The following is a 20858-nucleotide window of genomic DNA, read 5'->3' as shown; positions in this document are numbered from 1 at the left end:
TCTGGTTTGTATTAAACTTTAATATTTAGAATTGCTTGATTATATTTAATTAATGTTGGGATGCTTTCCTTCATTTATTTTTTAGGGGAGTATTTTAATTAGTTATAACGTTTTCTTTTCTTTGCTTTTTTTTTTTTCTCTTTTCCACTCTTAGGTATATACCCAAGTTACAATGTCTTTACTACTCATTTTCTGTTTTATTCTTATGGAAACTTTGAAGATATGTCCATGAACCTTTTTTGTCCATGAGAAAATAAATATGTAGGATTTTCCTAGACCAGCAATAACAGGTGCTTCTACTAGAGTGAGGGAATGGAGTGGCGTTAGTGTTTATTTGATTTTAGTTCAGGGACACTGTTCTCTTGGTATAGGTAGATATTGTGGGGTGCAGTTTGTCTCAAAGGCATTGTAGTTTGGGCTTGCCCCTCTATCTGTGCCCTTCGGTTTATGAACACTTGTTCTGTTTGGAAGTCTTTCCCCACTCTATGTGGTGTCCAGCAATTGTCTATTTTGTCTACTAAATTGTCTACTATTTTCTTCCTTTCTTTTTTCTCCTGTATTTTTAGTAGGGACAGGGTTTTGCCATGTTGGCCAGGATGGTCTTGAACTCCTGGCCTCAAGTGATCCGCCAGCCTCAGTCTCCTAAAGTGCTGGGATTACAGGCATGAGCCACTGGGCCCAGCCTGTCTGCTGTTTTCTTATGAAGTATTTGCATGTTTGTATGCTGGTATGAACTTGTATTCTGAACTTAGACTTAATATTTGCTACCTTGCTCTCTTGATTCCCAATCCAACAGGAACTTGTGTTGGACAACAGTCCAATTCCTGACCCTGAATCCCTACCAAGCTACCTGAGGTTTCAGTGGGAGGGCTGCACCCACCCTGCTGATTCCCTGTGGCCGGGAGAGAAATACCAGGCAGTGTGTCCCAGATGGAATGCCTTTATTAATACTGGGGGCCAGGCATGGTCGCTCACACCTGTAATCCCAGCACTCTGGGAGGCCAAGGCAGGTGGATCACCTGAGGTTAGGAGTTCAAGACCAGCCTGGCAAACATGGTGAAACTCCGTCTCTACTGCAAATACAACAATTAGCCAGGCATGGTGGCATGTGCCTGTAATCCCAGCTACTCTGGTGGCTGAGGCAGGAGAATCACTTGAACCGGGAGGCGGAGGTTGCAGTAGGCTGAGATTGCACCACTGCATTCTAGCCTGGGTGACAGAGTGAGACTGTGTCTCAAAAAAAAAAAAAAAAAAAAGAAAAAGAAAAAAACCCAAAAAGCAAAAGACTGGGAATGTTGGTCTAAATCAGGTTATTGAGGTGATAAGGGGGGCAGTTGGAGCTGAGGTACAGTGCAAACATGAAGGGTAGTGGGAATCAGAAAACTGAAGGTAGTTTGGATGAATTTTCCACCTAAAATGATGACGGCTAACAAATGTATAGTACATTTAAGAAAGGATAGGCTCCTAGCTCTTGCCAGTTCTTTCTTCTTCTTCCTTACCACTCCTCTCATGACTGTCTTGCCTGGATGACCCTCCTTGATTTAGCCTTTCTCTGCTATGGAGTTTCTAATGCCTAAGCCCACCTGCCCTTAGACTGTGGTCCTCAGATCCTGAGCTCCTCAGTCCAGGCCAAACTCCAGCCCTGAGGGGAGCAGCTTCTTTGTCCCCAGGTTCTGGGTCTGAGCTGATGTGGCCTCCACTATAAATAAAAAACAATTTTATTGTAGTAAAATATATGTAACACAAAATTGATCATCTTAACCACTGTTAAGTGGCATTAAGTACATTAACTATATTCACATAATTGTGCAATCTCCCGAACTTTTCTTTCTCCTTTTTCACAATACAAAAATTTAATGAAAATTGATTAGTGAGTGTGTATAATCCACAGGGGGCCAAATGTTACCTGGGACTGCAGAAGAAACTTAGAATAGATGCTGGAGTAAATGTTATATATTGTCATCATCTGATTCATCTTCCTTCAAAGATTCCTTGGCATGTTTCTCTGCTTCTTCCCTTATACCTTTTGGAATAATTTAATGTCTTCCTTTAGTTAATTCACCAACCCTGCTGAGTTCTAATTTAAAAGATTTATTCTTAACTTCATCATGTACTATGTAAATATTTTTGCAACTTCTTAACAATAACATGGCAGGTCATTTCTTTCACTGGAAGCTTTTGTATTTTCTATCTTTGCAGCATGCCTGTCTTTGCCAAGGGCACAATCCCAATAACCATATGAAATATTTTGCAGAATTGTGCCCTGCCATTCACTCTGTAAGAACCTACTGTAAAACTATAGCCAAAAGCACTGCAGAATGTATATGCATGGCAACTGTGTCTACAAGATGTTTTGGTGGAATGTTATAGCCAAAGTTAGATCTAAAGTTGGAAGCTTCTTCTCTTGTTACCAAAGAAGGAGCATCTGTCAACAAACCTGCTACCACCATTCCAACATGCCAATCAATATTAAAAAGTCATTTGTTGGAGCCTTCTTCATAAAGTTTAGGAAGACTCCCTTTTCTACCCCAAAGACACCACCATCTTTACCTCTGAGTCCAGTGGCTGTACTACTATTTTCCACAGCCTTCATAGCATATTCAACTAAAAAAAACTCTTCCATCAGGAGATCATGTAGAGGCTGACAAGTCATACCTGGTGTCAATTGAGCTCTTTGTTCTAAAACAAGAACGCGTAGGGCTTCCAGGCCTCCAGAAACTTTTCATCTTATAAAACTGAAAATTTATACTAATTAAACAGTAACTCCCCATCCCTTCCTCCCGCTAGTCCCTGGCAACCACCATTCTACTTTCTGTATGAATTTGATGACTCGAGATAGCTTGTATAGATAGAATCACGCAGTATCTGTTTTTTTTTGTGTGTGTGACTGCCTTACTTCACTTAGCATAATATCCTTATCCATTGCAGTATGGGTCAGAGTTTTCTTCTTTTTTTAAGGCTGAATAATATTTCATTGTACATATGTACCACATTTTGTTCATTCATCTGTTGATGGACATTTGGGTTCCTTCTACTTTTTGGCATTTGTGAATAAATGCCGCTATTAACATATCTTTTTGTGACCCTGCTTTTAACTCTTTTGGGTATATACTCAGAACTGGAACTGCTAGACAATATAGTAATTCTATTTTTGGTGTTTTGAGAAATCACCATACTGTTTTCCATAGTGGCTGCACCATTTTACATTCCCACCAATGGGGCACAAGGGTTCCAGTTTCTCCACATCCTCACCAGCACTTATTATTATTTTTCAATAGTAACCATTCTAATGGGTGTGCGGTGACATCTCATTGTGGCTTTGATTATTTCCCTAATGATTAGTAATGTTGAGCATTTTTTCATATGCTTGTTGGCCATTTGTATATTTTCTTTGGAGAAATGACTGTACACATCTTTCATAAGAGTTCTTTATAGATTCTCAATATTAACCCCTTATCAGATATATGATGTGCAAATATTTTCTCCCATTCTATAGTTTTCCTTTTCACTCTGTTGATTGTATCTTTTGATATACGGAAGTTGTGAATTTTGATGTGGTCCAATTTATCTGTTTTTTCTTTTGTTGCCTATACTTTTGATGTCATATGCAGAAGATCACTGCCAAATCTAATGTCATGAAGCCTTCCACCTACTTTTCTTGTAAGCATTTTATAATTTTAGGTCTTATGTTTAGGTCTTTGATCCATTTTGAGTTAACTTTTGTATGTGGGGTATGCACTATCATTTTTGCTCGGAGTTTCCAACACATAGCAGTAGTAACACAATGCAGTTAAGAAACGGACTCCCATATTTCTACCTTGGATTGTAGGCTAAAATATGTCTTTCGTCCCCTTTCCCAACAAACACTTGCCCCTAGTCATGAAAGAGGCCATAAAAATGTAAGAAAACCAATGCAAAAATTTATATTTTATTTGAATTCAAAAAATTTAAAATTGCTTTCAAATTCAGGAAAGTACCATAATGCAGGACCCCAGGGGGAAGCCTCATATACAGAGACAGATAAATTAAATGTATATACTGCAGACAAGCCAAGAAGGTGTGTAGATTACATATTTACAGCTCTTGATGTTTTCTGAAAACCATATTTATACATTTTATTACATTTACAAAAAAGGCTTCCACTACCGTTTACCTACAATAATGAAAAAAAATTTACACCTTTTTTTTTCTTTTTTGGTACTGTACAAACTTTGTATAATAAAAATATATCTCTGTACAAAAGATTTTTTTTGTTTTTGTTTTACTTTTTTTTTTTCCTCATGGGATGGTGATGGGTATATGGCATAGATGGTGGGTGAAGGGCCTTACCTGCCCTCTTCCTTTCCAAGCCTCTGGAGGTGGAGAGAAATGCCAGGGGTGTGGAGGGTGATGCCCAGCAGAGTGCTGGGTGCCCCACCAGCAGGTGCTCCTCAAGCATCTCATGGAACTTTACAAGGAGACGCAGGGGAGGGATGGGGGGGGCGGGAAGAGGCGTCCGCTGGGTGGTCTGAGAGGGGGATAAGAAGGGGGAAGGAAGCAGTCAAAGGAGAGGAGCGTCGGGGGGGAAGGGAGTGTAGGAAATCAGGAGGGGAGCTTCCTGCACTTGTTTCCAGCCAAGGAAAGAGATGAGAGTGTGAGTGTGTCTGGATTGGCCATCTCCCTCCAAGCCCAGGGTGCCGTGTGCCAGAGGTGGTGCGGCCAGGGGTAGGCTCCTGCCTCTGTCAGCCTCCACTGTGGCTGCTGGAAATGGACGCCTCTCACTTTACTCTTAACGTCAGTCAGATCTTCTAATTGTTCCAACCTAGAATTTGCTTAAGAACCAGGTGTTGCTGTCCCTGTGCTCCTGCACATTTCTATTTGTTATTTCAATATGTGATATGACCCTCTGAGGCCAGCATGTCACACATGTACAGGGGCTTAAGCTTGTGGGGGCCTTCCCGAGGACAGAGAAAGTGGCTCTAAATGCCATACTTTGATTCCTAAACTCTTGAACTTCCCAACAATGCTGATGGAATTCATGAATGACCCAAGCATAATATAGCTGTCAAAATAAATCAAACCCACTTGCAAGGAGCTGGAGAGAGTGACTTTCAGCCACTCCGTTGTTTTGATTCAGGACCTGCCAGGCCTTTTGCTGGCTATGGTCAGTGGCTGCTGGGAGCCAAGGAGCCAGCACCAACCGCAGGAGGCCTGGGGAGCTGAGTCCTTGCCCCGAGGCTGCCTACGCGGAGACAGCAGAACCCAGGTAGGACACACAGGTGTCTTGTCTGGCTTTGCAGACCTGGCCACAGTGCTACTGTAGAGATTCATTGGCTCCTCCCTTCTTAGCTGCCCCTTCTAGACCGGGGTTTCTGGCAGCTGGTGTAGTGGACTTTGGGGCAGACTGATCTGGGTTTGCATTCTGACTCCACACTTCCTAACTCTGTGGCCCACATGTCTTTATTTTTCCAGGCTTCTGTTTTCTCATCTGTCAAAGGGAAATAATAAATCCTACATTTTGGTGTTATTGTGCAGACTAGAATACAATAGGTAAAGTGTCAGGCACAGAGAATAAACCCAGTACATGATAGCCATTGTTTTTTGGGTACCAGGGCAGGCTTGCTCCCCTGTTCTCTCAAGAACCCTGCCGCTGCCCCCAGACCTGGCAACCTCTCTGGGCCACAGACTTGTCTTCTCTTCTTTCTCAGTTGACAGCCAGACTTGACCTTGGGCTCCCAGCCAGACTCTTGCCCTATCCTCCCCGGTTCTCCCTTCTTTCCCAGTGCTTCCCAGGACCCAAACGACTTTTTAGTCCACTGGGTTTAGAACTCAATAAAATTGTGTTTGAAAAAAATAAACTGATTTTCAATCTATTTCCAAAGACTTTTTTCCTGCCGTTGGGGTAGTCCTTGCTGCCGCTGTGCAGTTGGGGCCGTCCATCAGCAGACAGCTGGTTTCTGCACGCTGACCACAGCACGGGATGTGTCCCGCTCTTACAGTCACTGAGTCACCGTGTCCTCACACATGGGATGGGCGGGGACGTGCTGGTTTGAAAGCTGACCATACTCCCCGTCTTCATCTCTTCTCTGCGTGCGGGGAACAGGGCATGAAGCATCCTTCATGTGCACTTCTGTTTTTGAAGCCTTTATGGTCTCTTCCGGAGGACGTGAATGGAGGAGCGGTGTGTGTGTGTGTGTGTGTGGTCAGGCCCATACACACACACACACACACACACATCCACATACACATCCACAAGTTGCTTTGCCATTTTAAATCCATAAACTTTCTTCCTCCATCTGCAACCCCTCTTCCTTTTCTGCCTTTTCAGGACACGGCAGGAGTCCTCTCCAGGGTGACGGGCATAGATGGCGGCAGGGCGAGGGTCCGAGTCCCAGCAGTAGCAGACACAGGCAGAGAGACGAACGAAGATGGGCACTGGGCGCTGTGCTCAGGGGAGCCTACTTTCTGCCCCCTGGGGAACTGGGAACAAACAGATCATACCTAGGTTTGCAAAGGAAAAAGAGGCAGTGGGAGGGGAGGGGCCGGGAGCAGAGGAGGAAAAGCAAAGCAGCAAAGCAAAGAAGGAACAAGCGGGAAAGAGATGAATCACCTCGATCTTCACTTTCATTTTTAATCTTCCCAGGTTAGGGGTGGGGGTAGGTAGGGAATGCGTGCAGCAGAACATGAATTTTTCTGTCTTTTTCCCTTGCAGGGCCAACTTCGCCATTAGATCTGGAGGCCTGCTGCTTGGGGGCCACCATACTTTTAGGAGCCCAGGAAAACATTCTAATTTTAGTTCCTTTCAAAATCAGATGGAAAAAAATGGCTAGGATAATAATGGATCGGTAATAAAGAATCCAGGCTGGATTATATTCATTTTTGTAGTGACACAGTTGTGAAATCTCATTTTTAATACTTGTTTTTAATGGTGGAAGGGTCGGCAAACATCATCACACAGCCCTGTTCCTCTGTCTTGTTACTCACTGGCTGCACAGGCCTCGTTGCTTCCCTAGTAGGGTGTTTATTTTAATTTCTGCTTTTTTCCTTGGCATTATTTTAAAAACATTACCATCTAGTCACTCATTTGAAATATGTGGGTGTCTGTTCAGGGTGGCTCTTGCTTTCTTTGTGCTCCAGCTGTGGGCAGAAGTGGTCAGAGGGGCCGTGCTGGAGACCGCTGGGCTGGGCAGTGGGTTTGGAGCCAGCTGGCAAGGGGCCAATGCTGAGGGCTGCCCAGACGTGGAGCCGACCCGGAGGTGACAGCATGGCGCACACCAGCACCTGGAACCCAGCAGAGCCCAAGTGTGGAGCAAGAGTGCGTGTGCGGAGGTCAGGGGCATTCTTGTTTCTTTCCTACACTGTTCAATAATTCATGCAGTGAATCAGATTCGTCACTGATCATCTCCAAGCCCCGATTTACATTGTCAGAGGGGATTTTTCTTTTTCTCTTTTGCCTTCTGTTGATAAGAGTTCTGAGTAGGAAAAAGTGAAGATTGGGCATACAGATGAAACTTGAGGAGTAATTTTGGCAGGCTAAAACAATCCCACTGGAATAAGGGGGAACCCTTATTTAAATGTTTGTTTTGGAGAGACGTAAAAAGATGGGGAAGAGCTCTTTCCATAAATTGTTTGTATTCAGGAGCTGCATCTGCTGCATCCCTGACTCACTCACCATCTGGGACTCAGGCTGAGGCTGTGAAATCCTCCTGGAGTTGTGAGGCGGAAAGGGAGTAAAGCACGTCAGGGACCAGGCAGTGATAATGACCTTCGCTGCTCTTGTAACCCCCTCGGCAGGAACCGTCCCTAACATCCCTGTTGGTGGCCTTCTCGGGCCCCCTCATACAAGCCTGTTTCCTCACTGCACTGCCATTTGTGTGTGGCTGGGAATATCCACCACGTGAGCTGCCGCGCACAGGAGTGTGGGGAGGGAGCGCGGCACTAGCCCTGGGTTTGGCTGGTGGCCCACTTGGCGGATTTTCCACTGTCTTCACTGGGAATCCCTACCTGGCTGGCTCTGTGACTCTTCTCCCCAGAGCCCTTTAGCCCAGGACCTGAGAGAGGGCATCTGCCTATCCCCAGAAAGCAGGATGTGTGGGAGGACAGTTCTCAGAGGGGTGCAGCTTGGACATCGTGTTGGGGCAACTCCTGAAGGGTCCCAGGTCCCAGAGGTGAGGGTGTCATCGAAGGAGGACACAGTGAGGAAGAGGCAGTGCCTTTTAGATTCATCAGCTCCTTCCCAGTGGACCTGTCAGATGCATGCCTGCGTGCGTGTGTGCATATGTGCGTGTGTGTGTGCATGACCGTGTACACATGCAGGCCTGTCTGCCCCTCTGTCCATATCTTGGGGGGCTCCTCCCCTCTGTTGTGCTCAATGTGATGGGGAATTTTGTAAGTCAACCTGCCTAGGCTCTGGTGCTCAGTTGACGGGTCAAACACCAATCTGGATATTGCTGTGAAGGTATCTTTTTAGATATGATTAACATTGAAATCAGTAGACTTTGAGTCTCCACAATGTGTGTGGGCCTCATTCAATTGGCTGAAGGCATTAAGAAAAAGACTGAGGTGCTCCGAGGAGGAAGGAATTCCCTCTCTGACTGCCTTCGGACTCAAGATGACAGCATCAACTCCTGCTGGAATTTCTAGCCTGCTGGCCTGCCCTGTAGATTTCCACCTTACCAGCCAGTTCCTTAGATGAGTCTTTCTCTCTCTAAATATATGTACTTATTTATATTTCTATCTCTATATAACATACACATAAAACTCTATGGAGATGCATATCTATATATAGATGGATAGGTATGGATATACATTGTTACAGAGATGTGTAGGTATATGTATTGCATTTATAGTGTATGAATGTTTATATATACACAATTTACCTATATACACACATATATGTGCATCTCTGTATAGCTCTACAGATCTCCAGGGCTTGACTTCAAACCAGAGGATGTATATATCCAGTTGGTTCTGTTTCTCTGGAGAGAAACAGATTAATACATGTCGATGTTCTGCCAAGTCCAGGGGTGGGGAGCACAGTTTCTGCAGCCAGCCAGCCTGGGATGGGATTTTGAACCCACCCCTTCTGAGCTGTGTGATCTTGCTCAAGTTAATTTCTCTGCAGCTCAGGTTTCTCATCTGTAATGGGGCTCCCAGTAGCCTCTACCTCACAGGGGGTGCAGGGATTCAATGTTAGATCCACAAAGGGCCTGGTTCAGTGCCTGATATACAATGATGCTCAGTGCACAGCTCTCCTCTCACTGGGTGTGTCTGTGTGGCGTGTGCGACTCCGTTGGGTGGAGCCCCTAGCATGCACAGGTCCCTGTCTGTGCCTGTCATGACCTGTCTTCCTCCCACACCCTTGCTCACCGGCTGCTGGAGGCGGGGCTCTCGGTGGCGGTGGTGGCAGCCAGGCCGGGTGGCTATACCGCTGTACATACTGTGCTGACTGTGAACTCCGCCTCGCTGGCCATGATGTCTGTGGGCTGGATGTTGCGGTCGTACATTGGGTTCTCAAACGTGGCCCGAACATTGGTGTTCTCGTGGCCAGCGTAGCCATTGAAGGGAACTTTGGGTCTTCTCCTGGCAACAAAAGAGGAAGTGACCACAGCATGAAAAGAGTGACACAGAGAGGCTTAGGGGTCTGGTGCGGTGCGGGGGGGGGGGGGGGCGAGGGGGCGCTGCAGGGAGAGAGGGAGGGCCCGCCTGATGCCCGTCCTGCCTCCTCCCTGCGTGGTACCTGTGCTTGTAGAGATAGAGCACGAAGCCCGCAATGATGAGGGCGATGAAAGGCACCAGGATCGCGGCTGCCACCGAGCTGCTGTTGGAAGCAAAGTGGCGACCAATGGACTCGGGGTCTGACTCCAGCAGCCTGAGGTCTGTAAAGTCCCAAAGCAAAAAAATCAAGTCATAGAGACACAGTTTGAGGCTCTCTCGGCTGCCCTCCCTGACTACACACTCTTGGGGAGCTGGGCTGCCACTCAGGGTGCTTCACACTCCTGCTCAGCACGGGAGGCAGGTATACCCAGGGCCGCCCGCCTGCCTCCATGTGTGCACTCAGTCCTTGGGGGCAGGGTCCTGCATGCATCTACCTTGTGCAGCTCAGATGGCACCCAGAGGACCACCCGCAGAGGAGCCTGAAACCATGGCTCAATGGAAACTCTTACAAGGGTGCAGAGTTTAGAGATTTCCAAAGAAATCTCTAAAGTTCTTTTGGCTGTAGCAGCCTTTTATCAGATGAAACCTTACAGGGACACCAAAATATAAGATAGATGAAGGCAAAACTGTTCTGGTTGAAGCTGAGGCACCTCCTTCTGGAAGGCATCCTCCTTCCTCGCCCTCTCCCTGCAGACTGGGAAGGCTCGGAATAACACAAGTAGACACTGTGGCCCCCGTTAGGCACCCTGCTGAGAGGCTGGAGCTCTGAGGGGACAGGATGTCTGCTGTGGAGCCAGGACAAAAACTCTGATTTTCTAAGGCATTTGCAGCATGCCTGGTCATCTTGGAGTAGGTGAAGAGTGCTGTGTGGAAGACAGTGGTCTCAGTCCATGCAGCTCATGAGGGCAGAGCTGGGGCAATTCCGGGGGAGGAGCGGTGTGGGTGGGAGAGGCGGGGGCAGACCGCGGCTCAGTCCAGAGAAGCTTTCCGGAGCTCGGAGCCAGAGGACGTGCAGTGGACTGCCTTGGCAGGCAGGGGCCCTGGGGACGGGAGGTGTCAGTGCCTGGGGTACAGAGAGGCTCTCACGTACCCATGGCTGCCTCCTGTTTCCCCCTCCCCTATTTCTGAGAAACCAGACCCCTCCCCCTACCAGAGTCCGAGGCTGGGCACCTGGAGGCTCTGGGCCAGGACCAGGCTCCAAGGTGTGGATGTTTGACATGAATGACAGGAAGTATGCTAGGTAAAGGGGCCAGGGAAGGACCAGGGAGGGAAGTGGCCTTGACTCTCAGTTTTCTCATCTGTACAATGGGCACAAAACCAGCCTTCTAGGACTGGGCTAGGGCAGAAACGACATCACAGTAAAGGCACCCAGGGAGCCCTAAGACACTCCACAATGTCATTGTTCATTGAGGCAGGTGTGACCCCTGAGGGCTAGCTGGGGGTGTGGCTAGGGGCTGTATCTAAGACCCAGTGTCCCTGGAGTTGGGGGCTCTCCCCTCCAGATCTGAGCAGGAAACTTTGTCAAAGGTTGAGTGGGTTATGCATATGTGTTTGCTTTTGGAGAGATATTCCATAGCTTTTGTCAGAATCTCAAAAGGCGTCCCTATCCCAAAGAGGCCAAGCACCCCCACCTCACACTGTTCAACTTCCCCAGTCCTCTACCTGACTGTGGCACACACGGTTTCTCTCCCACCCACCCGGGCCCACACTTCCGGGGGACAAGCACTAGTTACCCAGTCTTTGAAAGCCGAACTGCCCAAAGCCTTGGCCCTTGACGGAGCCTTGGTAGATGAAGGTGCCTCCAGAGGACTCTGACGAGACCTGTGATGGAGGGGAGCACAGAGAGCAAATGGGAGGCTGCTGGAAGGATCTAGAACTCCTCTCTCATCGTACATGCTGCCCAGCAGGTCAGAGTCAGCCACTGACCTGCTGCTCCGACACACAGGGTTTGTTCTCTGCCCACACCCAGGCAAGGGTAGGCATGACCAGGGAGCCCGGGGTGGGGCAGGGGCACCAGCTACATGTATGAGGTAGGAGGAAGATTTTATTTTCTACTGGTCAAATCACTTAATCTGTCTGTGCCTCAGTTTCTCATATGCAAAATGAGAATAGTAACAGTACCTATGTCCTAAGGTGGCCGTAAGGATGAAATGAGTTAATAAAGATGAAACACTTCAGAACGCTTAATTTATAGGCCTTAGATGCATGGTAGCTGTTATTACCGTGATGAAAAAACCACCTTTTGGAGCATTAGGAACATACAGAACCATGGTGAAAATGTCCCTTGCAGATTAAAGGTATTGGAGAGTTCGTCACAGTTCTAAGAGCTATTAATTTTTTAGGGGGCGTAGCTGGGGACCTAACTCCTGCCACTGATGCTCATGTGACAGATGCAGACTCCCAAATGTGCAGTCTGGGGCCGCAGCAGCTGAGGGCATGCTGTGAGGATGCCTGCGCTCCTGGCTACTTCCCACCTATACTCCGTGGCTAGAAGCAGCCTCTCTCTGCCCTCCCCAGCTGTCCCCCAAAACACACCACACTGGCTATTGAAAGGCTCTATGGTTGTTTGGCGTCCTAGGCAGTGGCTCCAGCTATTCCTGGCCCTCTGGAGCCCCATCGTCATTTTCCCCTGGCCTGCACTCCTAGCTCCATGTCCCAGCTTTGACCCTCCTGGATGGTGGAGTCTATTGTTCCTGCACAGCTTTTGGGCCACGATGACTGAAGCTGGCTCATACTTGGATTAGAAAGGGGACCTACAGATACCCTTGGGCCTACCAAGGAACTACCCGCATGTGCCAGTCCCTGGAGAAGCCACTTGGTTCTCCTGATGTGCTTATGAAGCAAAGTCAACTCTGCCACAGCCCTCCACCAGCTGGTCCTGTCCATGAGAATGCACTGTGACTCCCTAGCTCTCTGCTATTCTGCTCTACCATGACCTCTCGCTTCATTCTATGCTTTCTCTTCTAGCTCCAGCAATCCAAGACAGAGAAATGGAGAACGTAGCAGGGGACACTATGCTCAACTCCACTATGTGTGAAATAGGAAGGTATGGCCAGAGAAGTGTCACTGGAGACCCAGCTTCCACCTCAAGAAAGCCCTAGAATAGAATATCTTTTCCACAAGGGAATGCAAGAAAGTCCTATCCCTCTGCCATGTCCTGGTCTCTCAAAGCTCTGCTAAATCACTGACAATCTGCATCCTCAAGTGTGAGCAGAAGTTCAAGGTAGTCACGTGAGACTCACTGCCTTCTTCCAGCTCCCACCCACCACATCAAAACCTTCAACTAGCCTGAATTCCCTCTGCCCCCGATCTTCATCCCTTGCTTTCTGTTCAAACAACAGAACTTACTCCAACTCTCTGGCTTTTAAAATCTTTTCCTTTGCCCGTTTCATTAGCAGATGAGGACCCTCTTGCTGCTCCTAGGCAGGGCCTCACAGAAAACCTCCTCCGAAGTTTCCAGATTGATCCTGGGAGTTCGCACACCCTTTTGTCCTCCTCTTCCCTGTCAGTGATCTGGGAATCAGGGGAGGAGGTGAGTTTGCTGAACTTACATGTCCATCTAAAGCCCAGTGATCATCTCTGAACTTATTCACAAAGATCTCCACCGGCCCTGTAATCTGGTACACCTGGAGTAGGAGATGAAAATCTTCTTTCTTGTAAGTTCCTGGGAAATAAAGTTCTGGGGTTACACATGAAAGATCTGGAAAAATTTCAAAACTAAAGTTTGTGGGTTGGTGGGTGTAAGTTTCTGGGTGGAATTTCATGTGTAGTTGCTGATATAAACATTCCCCACATACCTTTAAGTTGTAAGTGTAGTGTTGAGTGTGGGTTTGTGTAGGCTGAATGTGGTTATATGCAAGAATTATTAAGATATGCATATGTATGTTAATAATTGGATTACTGGGTTGAGGTTGTGATCCTATTGACACAGGCATGTGTGAGAATATGATTTTGTGTGTTTTAATCTGTCCACTGATGCAGACAGTTCAATGGGTGTAGTAGTTCACGAGGGCATGGCCATGGGAGCATGTGAACGTGTCTATTATCCTGTGTGAAATGAGCAAATGTCATCCCGCAGTTGCACAGGCGTGTGCACGTATGAATGCGTAGATAGGATTGTATGTGGGGTTGTGCATTAACATGTTCATTCACTCACACATTGATTTATCTATCCATCTATTCAATAAACATTATTTTCTAAGGTACTTACTTTTTCTGATTATAGGAAGATTGAAAATTGGGAAAATTTTAGAAAATGCCGAGATGCATGAAGAAAAAATATCTCTCCTGATCTCACTAAGAAATAACCACATTACTGTAAATAATTCCAGTTTTCTTTCTTATGAATGTAATGTTTTCCTTTAAAAAACTGGAGTCATATTTTAAATATATTATAATGAATGCATTTCCCTCAACACTGGCATAATATTTCATCTAGTAGATATACTATCATTAAAATACCCATTTCTCTATTTTAGGGAAATTTTCTAGTTCCAGTTTTTACATACTACAAATGGCCTTGTAATGGGAACAGCCTTTATTTAAAAATGTTTGACTCCCTCCATATCTTCTTATGATAAAAATTGTTAGAAATGTAATGAATGGGTCCAATCATTTTCAAGGATCTTGATACAAATCGCCAAATTGTTTCCCCAGAACTGTACCATTTTAGAATTTGGTCTTCATGGCTGAAACCGACCTGCACTAAGTGTTATCATTTAAAAACACTCTTGAGTTGATAGTGTAAGTGGAAAATGACGCTTTGTGTTTACATTTTTTTTGATGATTGCTGAGAAATATTTTTTCTTTTGTTTGTTGACTGATTGTACTTTGGCTTCTGGGAAGTCTCTGCCCCTATTTTTGGTTCAGTTTAGGGTTATCAGTCTTTTCCCTTTGTTTATAAGAGTTCTTTATATATTCAAGTTATTAATATTTGTCAGTTAAACATTTCCCTTTAGTCCATGGTGCTTTATTACATAAAGATGAATAGACATTTCCTCTTCCCTGACCACCAGACAAGTCTGAGCCTTGCATGACAGTATGATGCAATGCCATTAGGCTCATCCTTGCTAAGGGTGTGTGCCCATCCATCCTCCTGGCTTCCATAGAGGGGTCTGCTCCTTACCAGCCAAGTGCAGCTCCACGCCGCTATGGTCAATCATGGTGGCATTGACCTTGCTGTTGGCAACTTGGAAGCCAGTCACTCTGAGCATGGCTGGCTGCTTCTTCCCCTGGTATTCATAGGCCCCTTTCCACAGGGAATTTTTGGCAAAAACATCCCCAGGAACTAGAGGAATTGAGAAATAGATGTGAGGAGGACTTTGTGTGTGCTGCCAGAATTGGGGTGACCTGATGACTGATCCCAGCCCACTCACTGGGATTGTTTCCTTTCCCCAACGTCTAACGTGTGGGAAGTGTGGTAGAATGCTCTGGCCTCTTCTCCTCTTGTGTCTCAGAGTGGATGGGTGGAGGGAACTGAAATAAATATCCACTCCCATGTTCATTGCAGCATCATTTGCAATGGCCAAGATAGGGAAACAACCCAAGGGTCCGTGAATGAATGAACAAATAAAGAAAAGGGTATATATACATACACTATGGAATACCAGACAGCTTTTAAAAAGAAGGAAATTCTTTCCTTTGCGGCAACATGTATGAACTGGAGGACCTTACGTTAAGTGGAATAAGCCAGGCACACAAAGACAAATATCATATGACCTCACTTACATATGGAATCTAAAAAAGTTGAACTCATTGGAGTAGAGAGTAGAATGATAATTATAGAGGCTGGGGCAGAGTGGAGGGTGATGGGGAGATGGTCAAAGGGTACAAAGTTTCCATTAGGCTGGAGGTATAAGTTTTGGTGATCTACTGCATGTCATGGTGACTATAATTAATAAGAATGTATTTTACATTTCAAAATTGCTGAAAGAGTAGACTTTTTTGTTGACATGGAGTTTTGCTCTTGTTGCCCAGGTTAGAGTGCAATGGTGTGATCTCGGCTCACTGCAACCTCCGCCTCCTGGGTTCAAGCAATTCTCCTGCCTCAGCCTCCCAAGTAGCTGGGATTACAGGCATGCGTCACCACACCAGGCTAATTCTGTATTTTTAGTAGAGATGGGGTTTCACCATGTTGGTCAGGCTGGGCTCAAACTCCTGACCTCAGGTGATCTGCCCACCTCAGCCTCCCAAAGTGCTGGGATTACAGGCGTGAGCCACCATGCCCGGCCAAAAGAGTAGATTTTAAATGTTCTCATCACAAAAAAATAACTAAGTGAGATGATGGGTATGTTAATTAGCTTATTTATTCCATAATGTATACATATAGAATAACATCACATTGTACCCTATAAATATATGTTTATTATTTGTTAATTAAAATTAAATTATTTAAAAAGATATGGAGAGGGAACTAGAAATGAGGGAGAGAAGAAGGAAGAAGGAAGGAGGAGAAAAGGAGAAGTGTTTAAAAGATGGAGAAAGGGAAGAGGGGAGAAGAGAGAGAAAACTGACATGTCAGTAGAGCATGGTGAATCGGAACATGGGCAAGTGAAGTCAGACAGACCCAGAGTCTAATCTTAGCTCTGTCACTTATCAGTTGTCTGATCATGTGCAAAAGGCTTAACTTTCTCCCTGTAAAGGCTATGCCTGTATTCCTATAAATGGTGGCCATCCCATCTACCTTATCGGGGTTATTGTAGGGGTTAAATGACCAATGTTATAAATTGTATGTTACATGATATTGCATATGTAAAAGCACTTAATCAGTGATAGCTACTAAAATTGTCATTTATCCTTGTAATCATTCTCTATGGCAATTATTATGATTTCTATTTTACTGAAGCTTAAGAGGCGAAGCTCACTTGTCCAAGGACACAGCTGGTCAGTGACCAAAATGGTACTCAAATTGAGTTTCTGATGCCAAATCTAGCCTCATTTCCTGCATAATACACATGCTAATGTGATAAATAAAAGTAGAAGGTTCATAAAAGGATGTGATAGTGTCTAAGAATTTGGCACTGGCCAGGCCACATCTGCAGTCTGTATCCAGTTCTGGATGTGATAGTTGGAAAGACCCCAGACCTATCTTAAACTGTAACCATTTCCAGGAAGCTCCCCGGGCATGACCTGGGTCGATGTGTTTGTATGACCACACACGGGCCAGTCCTATGCCAGGAGGGGCTGTAGTAATTAACAGTTCCAGAGCTTCCAGTTGGAAGGCACTGGCTCTTTCTTGTAGATGAAGTTTCTGCTTCCTTCAGGCTCACTTTCTTCTGAAGTCTGCCTGGGCTAGGGAGGTGGGTACGGAAAGCCATTCAGATCTATAGATAGTTTTCACGGCCTTCCTCTAGGCACTCAGCAACTCTCAGCAACTCGTGTTTTCTGGCTAACTCTGTGAAAAAAGTAACACCAGTTTCTTGAGCCAATGATCTGGACCATACATACTCAAGGCTTGGGTGAGCGGTGGCTCCCGGGCAGTGTTGATGGGTCTCCCACTGGGCCGGACCTCTGCTGGGGAAAAAGAGTGGAAGAAAACAGTTCAGCTTCTGGTTCATACTCTGTTGGAAAAATAATGGCCACCTGTCTGCCCTTAGGTCAATGGGTTCTTTGAGATCTTGCTTTGGACTTACTATTTTTTAGACCAGGAGGTGGACTGCTTTGATGGTCTGATGATGCTGCGGATCCCTCTCAGAATAAAAAATACTAAGAGTTACAAAGGAAGTCCATTTTATCAGCTGGAGTTATTAAAATAGTAGACAAGACATTAGCATATAGTGGTATATGTGATTCTTTATCACTATATTAAATAATGGGATCTAGCAGCAAGTCTAGAAATGACCATAATCTTGAAGTAGTCAGGAACATGAACAATATTTCATGATATTGGTAGCAACTGGAATGTAAACAAAAATCTCTTCAACTTCTACGGGTGACAAAGTCACAGGTGCTAACACTCCTAATGGTTGTTTGTCTACGTTCAGAATTAAAGGAGCTGCTACATTCCAGTAAAAAGTAAAGGAAAATAAAGGTATACATTTTCCCATCCAAGTGCACAGACTCCCTGAATGCCCTCATTGAAAACTTTGGGGAGGCTGCGGCAGGAGAATTGAGTGAAGCCGGGAGACGGAGCTTGCAGTGAGCCAAGATCGCACCACTGCACTCCAGCCTGGGCGACAGAGCGAGATTCCATCTCAAAAAAAAAAAAAAAAAGTCCTGTCCTTGACTGTGCTTTCCTTCCAGATGCCTCGCATGAAGGAGGAACTTCTACCCATCAACAGTGAGCTCCGTGAGCCCTGGTGGGGGTTGCAGAGGAGTGCATTCCTCCCTTGGAATGATGAGACTGAGACCAAGAAGCCCTCATAGGCAAAGCAAAGGCAAAAGCTCTGGGCCTGAGCCAGACAGCCAAGGTTTAGGTCCCAGCAGTGTCACTTGCTGTGTGACCTTGACTAGTAACTTTACCACTCAGAGTCTTTGCCTCCTCATTTGAAACATGGAAAAAACTAAAACATACTTCACAGGTCTATGCTGAATAAATGAGGTTATGAACAGAAAGTCGTGGTCAGTAAATATTAATGTCTTTTCTTCTTTTGCAGAGAAACAATAGAAAATCTGCCTTGTTGCCATTAAGGGCAGGCTTCCCACTGTCTGCCCCGGCGGGGAGCACAGCTTTAGCAAACCTCCTTCAACTCTGGAGGTCAGCCTATGCCTGAGTATACAGAAGGCTATGGAGAAAGTTTCTGCAGTGACTCAATGCAAGTGTACTTCTGAACAGAAGGCTTTATCGTCTTAGGTTTCGTAGATGAAGGGAGCAAAGAAGGAGAGAGCATCTTATGTGTGAAGTACTGTGATAGGCACTTCTTCATTTACTCTGCTCTCAAAACTCTGAAGTAGAGATTATTGTCCCCGTGTTACAGCAGAGAAACTTGTTGAGAGGCAGATAAATGAAAGGGCTTGCTCAAGATCATACAGTAAGGGGTTGAATTCAGCTGCATCTAAAACATTATATATTTTAAAATAAAAGTAGCTATAATAATAGATTAAAATATTTAAGAATAAATGTAACCAAACAAATGAAAGACTTGTGCACTGAAAAATATAAAACATCTAAATAAATGGAAGGACATCACATGTTCATTGATTGGAAACCTTAACACTGTTCAGATGGCAATACTCCCCTAACTGATCTACAGATTCAGTGCAATTCCTGCCAAAATACAGCTCTCTAGTTTGCAGAAATTGACAAGCCAATCTTAAAATCTGTGTAGCAACAAAAGGCAAAACAATAGGCAAACAATCTTAAAAAAGAACAAAGTTGGATAATTGATGCTTTCCAATTTTTTTCTTTTCTTTCATTTTAAAAAAATATTTTTATTTAGAGACGAAGTCTTGCTCTGTTATCCAGGCTGGAGTGCGGTGGTGTAATCATAGCTCACTGTAACCTCCAAATCCTGGGCTCTAGTGATCCTCCCACCTCAGCCTTCTGAAGAGCTAAGACTACAGGCATACGCCACCACTCCTGGCTAATTTCTTCACTTTTTTTTTTTGTAGACATGTAGTCTCCCTAGGTTGCCCAGACTGGGACACTTGCCAATTTGGAAACTTACTACAAAGCTACAGTAATCAGGGCTGGGTGGTAATGGCATAAAGATAGTCATAGAGATCAATGGAATAGAACAGAGAATCCAGATATAAACTCATACATTTATGGTCAAATGGTTTTTGATAGGAGTGTCAAGGCAATTCAATAGGGAAAGAATAGTCTTGCCAACAAGTGGTGCTGGAACAACTGGATGTCCGCATACAAAAGAATGAGTTTGGATTCTAACCTAATATCATAAAAAATCAATTCAAAATGGATCAAAGACATAAATGTAAGAGGTAAAACTATAAATCTCTAAGAATAAAACATAGGCATAAATCTTTGTGACTTTGGATGTTTCAGAGTTTCTTAGATATGACATCAAAAGCATATGCAACCCCCAAAATAGGTAAGTTGGATTTTATCAAAATTAAAAACACTGGTGCTTCAGAGAACACCAACAAGAGAGTGAAAAGAAACCCCACGAAATGGGAAACAATTTGCAAATCATGTACCTTATAAAGGCCTTGTATTTTAGATAGAGAAAGAACTCTTTCAACTCAACAGTAAAAAGATAAATCAGTAAAAAGTGGACAAAGTATTTGAATAGACATTTCTCTAAGGAAAACATACACACAAAAAAGTGATGAGCACCATTAGCCATTAAGGAAATATAAATCAGTTTTGCACAATGATACAGGCAACAAAAGCAAAAGTAGACAAATGAGATTACATCAAACTGAAAAGCTTCTGCACAGCAAAAACAAAAAACAAAAAACAACAGAGTGAAGAGGCAACCTATGGAATAGGAGAAATTGTTTGCAAACCATACATCTGGTAAGAGGTTAACATCTATGGAACATATAGAAGGAACTAAAACAACTCAATAGCAAGAAAATAAATAACCTGATTTAAAAACAGGCAAAGGATCTGAATAGACATTTCTCAAAAGAAGACATACAAATGGCCAACAGGTATATGAAAAATGCTCAACATCACTAACCATCAGGAAAATGCAAGTGAAACCCACAATGAGATATTACCTCCTACCTGTTAGGACTATTATAAATAAGATTAAAGATAACAAGTGTTGGTAAGGTGGTGGAGAAAAGGAAACTCTTGCACACTGTTAGTGGGAATTTAAGTTAATATAACCATTATGGAAAACAGTATGAGGGTTCCTCAAAAAATTAAAAATAGAGCTACCATATGATCCAGCAATACCATTATGCAGTATACATCCAAAGGAAACAAAATCAGTAAGTCAAAGAGATATCTGCACTCTCATGTTTATTGCAACATAATAGCCAAGATATGGAAACAACCTAAGTGTCCATCAGTGGATGGATGGATAAAGAAAATGTGGAATATATACACAATGGAATACTATGCAGCCTTAAAAAAAGAAAGAAATTCTGCCATTTGTGACAATATGGATGAACCTGGAGGACATTATGTTAAGTGAAATAAGCCAGGTACAGAAAGACAAATACTGCACAATCTCACTTATCTGTGGAATCTAAAATAATTGAACTAATTAATAGAAGTAGAGGGCTGGGCGCGGTGGCTCAAGCCTGTAATCCCAGCACTTTGGGAGGCCGAGACGGGCAGATCACGAGGTCAGGAGATCGAGACCATCCTG

The 20858-nt window shown here is 44.6% G+C and overlaps 1 protein-coding gene and 1 pseudogene across 1 annotated transcript in view; both read right to left on the bottom strand.

The window, feature by feature from the left end:
• Positions 1-1949: 1949 nt before the first annotated feature.
• LOC105521437 lies at positions 1950-6706 on the bottom strand (annotated as a pseudogene).
• Positions 6265-20858, bottom strand: part of CSMD2 (CUB and Sushi multiple domains 2) — a 621011-nt gene continuing 606417 nt past the window's right edge. Inside the window, exons 65-71 of the mRNA XM_011955655.1 lie at positions 17083-17145; positions 14762-14923; positions 13188-13300; positions 11370-11457; positions 9719-9857; positions 9349-9561; positions 6265-6459 (exon numbers count right to left, since the gene is read on the bottom strand). Of these exons, the coding sequence (XP_011811045.1) occupies positions 9402-9561; positions 9719-9857; positions 11370-11457; positions 13188-13300; positions 14762-14923; positions 17083-17145 (725 nt within the window). The 3' untranslated portion in view covers positions 6265-6459; positions 9349-9401. The remainder of the gene's footprint in view (positions 6460-9348; positions 9562-9718; positions 9858-11369; positions 11458-13187; positions 13301-14761; positions 14924-17082; positions 17146-20858) is intronic.

Source organism: Colobus angolensis, unplaced genomic scaffold, assembly GCF_000951035.1.
Source record: "Colobus angolensis palliatus isolate OR3802 unplaced genomic scaffold, Cang.pa_1.0 Scaffold4, whole genome shotgun sequence".
Lineage (NCBI taxonomy): Eukaryota > Metazoa > Chordata > Mammalia > Primates > Cercopithecidae > Colobus > Colobus angolensis.
This window is presented reverse-complemented; position numbering and strand designations above follow the sequence as displayed.